Raw genomic sequence first — 6830 nt, 5'->3', positions numbered from 1 at the left:
GCTTACTGGCGTAGTTTTGAGGCTGTGGAAACTGCCCCAATCCGCGCACCGTCAGGGTGATGCTTTCTTCCGCCAGACCCACTGCCGGCCGTCCCAACTATACCGCACGGGAAGTGCAGGGCGAGTCTGCCGGGCCTCCCCCTTCTCTTCGGGGTATCATCGCTTTCAGCTTCTTGCTTCTGCGGCTTCCTCTCTCTTTGTCTGAATTACAGTCTCTTATAAGGGACTCCAGGAAGAGGACTGAGACCCACTCTGGGCCACCCGTCCACTGGGGAGGGCTCATCCAGGGTCCTACCTGCAGTACATCCACACCCACAGGAGTAAATTCAAGAACATGGTTTTCTGGGGCCCCGACAGCTTCACACCGCGCAGGGTCTGTCCGTGCAAGCACCCTCGGGCCATAGCCTACAACCAGGCGATCGTGCTCCTGCCACATGGCGTGGGCAGGTCGCCTCTCCCTAGTGCTGACTCCCGCGGTCGCCGGTCTCATCCCCACTGCACCCTTCACAGCCTCGTGGCTTTGATCCGCGACCTCGTTTCCGATGACCGTGCGTGGATGGGGACATGGCCTGCTTGCAGTTATCCGACCCATCCCTGGGCCCCAGAGTGATCCTGAGAGCGGGCAGTGGCCGGGGGCCGTGCGTGTTCGGTGAGGTGGGCATGGAACAGGGGAGGGGAACGCAGTAGGCTGGCTCAGAGGGAGGCAGGGGAACCAGGGCTTAGAATACTTTTTCTATATTTTGAACACAATTGCCCTTTGGCTCCTCTTAGAAAAAAACTTAGGAGAGGAAATTACTTTTCAAGGCTATACGTGAAGATGAACTTGGACCTGACTGCTTCTTGCCAAGGCGTGGAGGTGAGACGCCGGAGGCTCTGCCTGCACCTGGGTTACAGGCAGCAGCAGGGCTGAGGAGAGCCCCAGGGAGGGCAGGTGGGTGCAGGTGGGCACAAGTGGGGGCTTTGCAAAGCGCCATCCTCCCCACCCTACCTGCTTTGGGGAGCTAGGTGGGGGGCAGGTGGGAGCTGCCCTGAGATCAGCAGTGACTGTTCCCCATCCTTGACTCGGCTGGTATTGGGGTACCTGCAGCCCTGCCCAGGCTGCCCCAGATCCCACGAGGAAGCCCCTGGACCCTCACCCTGCATCCCCTTCTGCAGGAAACAGTTCTGTTTTTTCTTTAAGTGTAGCACCGAGGCCCTGGGACCTGCCTTCCAGGGGCTCAGCCGAAGACGATGGGGCGAACGACTTGAAATGGGGACTCCTTTGACAGCTGCACCTGGTGGTCAGCCAGAGTGGAAACACCCACACGTCCACGAAGGGAGGAAAGAGGAGCAGAGAGCACTCCTCACGATGGAGAAGGACTCAGCGGACAAACGTGGATGGACCCTGAGGACGTCGGGCGGGCGACACACGCCTGACACCAGGAGATGAACACTGTGACTCCACTTAGATGACATGCATAGAATAAGCAAACCCACAGGCACGGTAGCAGATTAGAGGTTGCGGGGGCAGGCCGTGGGGGGCAGGCCGTGGGAAGCGAGGGAGTGGGGAGGAATTATTGCTAACTGGGGGGCAGCTTCTGGTTAGGGTGATAAAAAAGAGTCCTGGTAATGGGTGGTGGTGGCAGTGGCACAATATTCAGAATATAATTGACATCACTTAACTGTACACGTAAGTGGTTAGAATGGCGCAGCAAACGGCACGGCAGCCACGGCTAGCACCGACCACGCCGGGAAGACCTCTCCCAGGTGCAGGCGCACTCCCGCTGGGACGCGGGGCGTGCCGAGGCAGCGCGATCCTGGCGGGCTTCCTGGACGCGGCTTCTTCTCTGAAATTCAGGCTGCTTCCTCTTCCCTCGCGCCACGGTTGCCCGTAGGATTATTATTATTTTTTTAATGGAACGATGAATTAGAGGCTGAGGAAAGAAGAGGGAGAGATGTTCCTGAGTTGGCGGGGTCGGCCATCGGGAGGGCAGGAAAAAGAGGCAGAGTGCTAGAGAGCGCGAAGGGCGACGCACGGACACCAATCAGCCGGGGGGAGGGGGCACGGGGACCGCCTGCGGGGTGGGACGAGGCGCCCCTGCGGGAGGAGCAGCGAGGCGGGCGCGGCTCCTTCCATCCGCAGTCCCGGCCTCCACCCGCCCAGGGGCTGGTGTCCATTCCGCAGCTCGCCGACGGGCATCCGGGCCCAAAAAGGTGGTTTCGCGTGCCGGGGGACCCCGGAGCGCGGCTGCTGGGGCCTCTAGGCTGGGCCGCCTCCCCCGTCGGGGACGCCCCAGAACAATCAAGAAGCGGGATGGGGGCGGGAGGGGCGTCTGCCTCCGCAACCGGCGTGTATGGCCCTCCGGGGACCGGGAGGACCGGGGAGCTTCCCTGCGCGGGACCCACGCCCCTCCTGGCCCAGCCGCTCTGGGCCCCCCAGTGCTGCCCCCAGGTCGGACCAACCTGACCAACCCCAAGCCGGGAGCCCCCAGCCGGTCAGGGTCACGGCCGGCTCTGACTCTTGCTGGAGAACAATCTGGAAAGGGCTCGGGTTCCGCCCCACGTCTCCAGAGCGCGCGGAGAGCAGGGCCTGGCTGGAGCGCTGGCGGCCTGTTTCCCCTCGCCGGTGCATCCCGAGCCCTGGGGCGAGCCCCGCCTCTCCGCCTTCTGCGCCCCCGGGACGCTGAGGCGCTCCGCCCCGCGAGCAGGACAAGCTGGGACATCCCTCCAGAAGGCCGCGCCCAGGCTGGCAGGGGACGTGCACGTGGTCCCTGGGGTGCAGCTCAGCCGCTCCCCGAGGTGACCCGCGATGAGCGCACGGAGGGGCGCCGCAGACCCCGCCAGGCCTCCCACCGGGGCCCGGCTGGCCCCGCGCACGCTCGCTCAGCTCCCGGCTCTGAGGGGGCCGCAGCCGCTCGCCCTCACCCAAGGCCGCCGCCCTTCCCAGCGCCCTGCATCTGTTGAAAATGACGTTGTAAACGAGTTCCGACAGAACACTGTGAATTCCTGGCGGTGGGTTTGCGGGGGGTCCTTCTGAGCCCACCGCTCCCTCGTGATCTTATAAAGCCAGCGGGTCTCCCGGCCCCAGCGGACTGTGCCTGAGCGCTGGGACCCTCGTCGCCCGGAGGACACAGGGCGCCACCTGGCCGGGAGCCTGCCCGGACAGCCGGGGCCCGACGAGGCTCTCTGGGCCGCAGGGAGCTCGGGAAAGAAAACCCAAGGGCCGGCCGGCCTGTCCCGGTGCGGGCGGGGCTGCGGGCGGGGCTACCGGCCTTCGTGCTGCTCCCGGCCGCCGCCAGGGGCGCTCGCGAGTCCGAGGCCGCCGGCGCCCCGCGGGAAGCCGCCCCGCAGCTGCAGGAACTCCGCCAGTGATCGTCGCCCCGACGGCCACCGACACCCCCACGACGGCCACCGACACCCCCCACAGGCATCCCCAACAACCACCTACCACACCGCCACCGCCAACCCTCCCCCCATACCACCAATGCCCCCTGTTTTGCAGAGGCTTTATTTTCGCTCGTTACAATCTGCTAAAACTGTCTAAATGAAATTATGCATGTATAATTCTCTTAAAAAGAGCAAGTGATTCATTATATTGATTGTTTTGAGTCTTTAATATGGCTCCCAAGAAAATTTTCAGCTCGAAAAGTTACAAACAAAACAGAAGAGAAAATTTTAAAAATATATATTTAAAAAACGAAAAAAAAAAAAACAGAAGAGAGAACAAAAACACTCCAAAAAAGTAGGAACAGTTCTGATGACTTTTTTCAGAACAAGGACTCAGCTTTGGAGAGCGGAAGTGGGAAATCGGTTTCCCTTTCTCCATCACACAAACGCTGACAGATTTAGAGAGTATTGATCGGAATAGGGTTTTAGGAAAAAACACGCCCCAGGGCCCCTTGGCCCCCCTTTCCTTGGCCACGGGCATTACATCACCGTGGGGGACACCACTCCGTGGGAGCTGGTACGGGGCTCCCTCCCCTCCCTGCCCCCCCGCCCCTCCCTTTCTGCTGTCCTAATATTGTGTCACAGGGGGTCACCCAGTTCAAGCGATAAGGGGATCAAGCAAATGCTATGACCCTTTTCTCTCGTCATTCTGTAATCAGATAACCGTGGCAGAAAACTTACTTATAAGCTGGATAACCCCCACAGTTTTTATCAAGGCTGAATTTTTAGGTCTATTTGTTGACTGAACAGTTTAACTGTTCCTGCAAATAAGCGGGAATGACATGCAATACAAAAGCCCATCTCATTCCTGGAATGAGATTCCTGGCAGGCGTGGCACGTGGAACTCCGGAGCCCGAGCCTCCAGGCTGCAGGAAAGGAGTATATCAAGTCAGATAAAATTACGTATATATACCCCATTTCTTTGGGCTCTTCAGCCCTCAAGATGCCAGCATCAGGAGCTCAGCTGCAACACAATAGCTGATGGTGCTCAGTCCACTCCTTTCGTGCTGCCTGTTGTGGAAGCAGAAGCAGAGATGCGGTCTGGTCAGATAAGGCTGCTGGCACCACAGGCGGTGTGCCGTTTTTAGGGGAATGAGCTCGAAAGAGGAACGGAACGTGTGACCTCGGGGGCCTCCTACCACACCTCATCCTGAAAACCTTTGTGCAACTGAGGTTCATACTGAGCTTTGAAAGTTACCAAGAAGCAGACAGTAAATGAGGTAATTTCTCATTCTTAGATGTTTCCCTGTAAATGGGAACAAATTGATATATGCTAAGTGGGAAAAAATGTTCTTGTCATATCAATAAAGCACCGGGAAAAAGCAGACTACAATTTCTGTTTGCTGGTCTTCAAGGTCAAATAAATAATATGACTCAAATTTGCATAAATAATATTCCATAGTTTCAGACGTCTCAAAACTCATGAAACATTAAGAAGGAAGCTCTTGCTCAGAATCCTAGCAAACTGCCATCACTCCCTTCTAATCACTGCCTCCTGAATTGTTGAGGTGCCTTCATCATATTTTAATTAGATTTTTGTTCTCTCATCTCTCAAGTTAATAGTGTACTTAGATATGAAAATTAGTAAAAAATCAAAGTCTTTATTTCTATGGAGAGAAAAAAGAATGTATTAAATGTATCTAATATGGCAATAGAGAAAAAGATCCAATGTAAAAAAAAAAAACTTACTGATTAACCAACTAACAACCTTTGGTGAAAAATACTATATTAAATATAAATCCATTATGTTGTCATTTAAAGCACACAAACATCTCTTCTGTCCAAAAATTCAGAATTGCAAAAACAAAACCACTAAAATGAGAAAAAACCGTAATTTGCAAATGCTTCCTCATTTCTTTTCCCTGTTTTGAGATAATTTAATGACAATAAACTCTATAGCTGATTTCATCGCATAAAAATGTTCTTAAGGGAAGCCAATCTTTGTAAATCTCTCGATTCTGTTCAAACACACACAAACAAACAAAACCCACAAATCTTTTCTTCATAAAAGGGGGAGAAAAGATTTCAAATACATGTTTAAATGGTGTTTCATTCATTCATTTGACATATGTTTACCGAACACACACAATTTGCCAGATTTGGCTCTAGGTCTTGGGGGATATGATCAGAAAACAGAGACCCAATCCCTGCCCTCACGGTGCTTAGGTTCCAGCGAGTGGTCAGTCAAGGAATGAGCAGCCCATTTGTAAGCGCTGCTGCAGAACCAAGTAGAGGGAGGGGCCCTGGTGGGGGTGGGGAGGGTGCATCTGTTACAGCCTGGCGTCCTCCTTTGCCAGTGCTACCGTGACACACGTCACACGTCACACACTGTGTGGCCTAACAACGGGAATTCACTGTCTCATGGTCTGGGAAGCTCGAAGCTCAAAATCAAGGCGCTGGCGAGGCAGGTTCCTCCCTGCCGCAGCTGCAGGGCACAGTGGGGGGGCCGGCCCGGCTCCTGGGGGGGCCTCCCCCACTTGCCTCTGCCCCCGCTTTTGCCCCGCACCCTGGCGGGTCCTCCCTCCTTGTGTCTGCTCTCCTGGCTCGGTCTGGATTTCCTCTCCTGACAAGGCCGGAGGGACTGTGGCCGCCCTCCTCCAGGCCGGCCAGACCACACTGGACTTTCGAAGCTCCTGGCCACAAGGAGTCCAGGCCTGAGCCCGTAAAGCATCTTCAGAGCGCCACGTCCAGCCACGGTCACGGCCCCAGGGACACCTGCTTTTGGGGGTCCGTGTGCCGTCCAGGGCAGAGGCCAGTGCCTGTGCACAAGCCTGGAGGCAGTGAAGGGCGGGAGGCGGCGGGCGCCCCTGTCCCAGGCAGGAAGGGGTGAGGGCCCCCAGCCGGGGAGTAGGACTCGGGTGCCTTCCAGGATGTAGTCGAGGGGAAGGAGCTGGCGTCTGGTTTTCGAGGGATTCTCTGGCGGGCCTAAGGAAGTGCCACAGGCCAGGCGGCTCCACACCATGGGTAAGTGTGTCTCCCCGCTCTGGAGGCCAGAGTCTGGACTCATGGTTAGGGCCTCGGCCCCTCCGAAACCCCAAGGGAGGGCCCGTTCTTGCCTCTTCCCTCTGCCCTCTGGGGCCCTGCGGCAGCTCGCCGGGTTCCCTGGCATGTGGCTGCAGCCCTTCAATCCCGCCTCTGCCGCCAGCGGCTGCTCCCCTATGCTGCCAGAGGCTGCTCCCCTATGCCTGTCTGTCTGTCTGTCTCTGTGTCCACATTTGCCTTTTCTTATGAGGACAACAGTCAGATGGGATTAGGGCTCACCCCTGAGCTAGCTTCTAGTGGTATGCCGCTTGGCATGGAGAATCAGAGCCTGTAACCATGGGCTGCCCTGTCTCCCCTCCCAAACTTTGTTATGGTCACCATACATTTTACTTTTACGTATATAATCATCCAAGTCAATTAAA

At 56.6% G+C, this 6830-nt stretch overlaps 1 protein-coding gene across 1 annotated transcript; it reads left to right on the top strand.

Annotated features, from left to right (window-relative positions):
- The first annotated feature begins 202 nt into the window (after nucleotides 1-202).
- Nucleotides 203-1491, top strand: LOC143678310 (uncharacterized). Its single transcript, XM_077155561.1, has 3 exons — nucleotides 203-649; nucleotides 772-856; nucleotides 1181-1491. The coding sequence occupies exons 1-3, from the start codon at nucleotides 543-545 to the stop codon at nucleotides 1427-1429; spliced, it is 441 nt and encodes a 146-aa protein (XP_077011676.1). The 5' UTR covers nucleotides 203-542; the 3' UTR covers nucleotides 1430-1491.
- The last annotated feature ends 5339 nt before the right edge of the window (nucleotides 1492-6830 follow it).

This window comes from Tamandua tetradactyla, chromosome 3, assembly GCF_023851605.1.
Source record: "Tamandua tetradactyla isolate mTamTet1 chromosome 3, mTamTet1.pri, whole genome shotgun sequence".
Lineage (NCBI taxonomy): Eukaryota > Metazoa > Chordata > Mammalia > Pilosa > Myrmecophagidae > Tamandua > Tamandua tetradactyla.
The sequence above is the reverse complement of the archived record's forward strand: the minus strand, read 5'-3'. Positions and strand labels throughout refer to the sequence as shown.

Coding starts and splice junctions, on each gene's coding strand:
- LOC143678310 (XM_077155561.1), top strand. CDS start 543: ATGACCGTGCGTGGATGGGGACATGGCCTGCTTGCAGTTATCCGACCC. Junction 650..771: donor CCGGGGGCCGTGCGTGTTCG/GTGAGGTGGGCA, acceptor GGCTCCTCTTAG/AAAAAAACTTAGGAGAGGAA. Junction 857..1,180: donor CTTCTTGCCAAGGCGTGGAG/GTGAGACGCCGG, acceptor TTTTTCTTTAAG/TGTAGCACCGAGGCCCTGGG.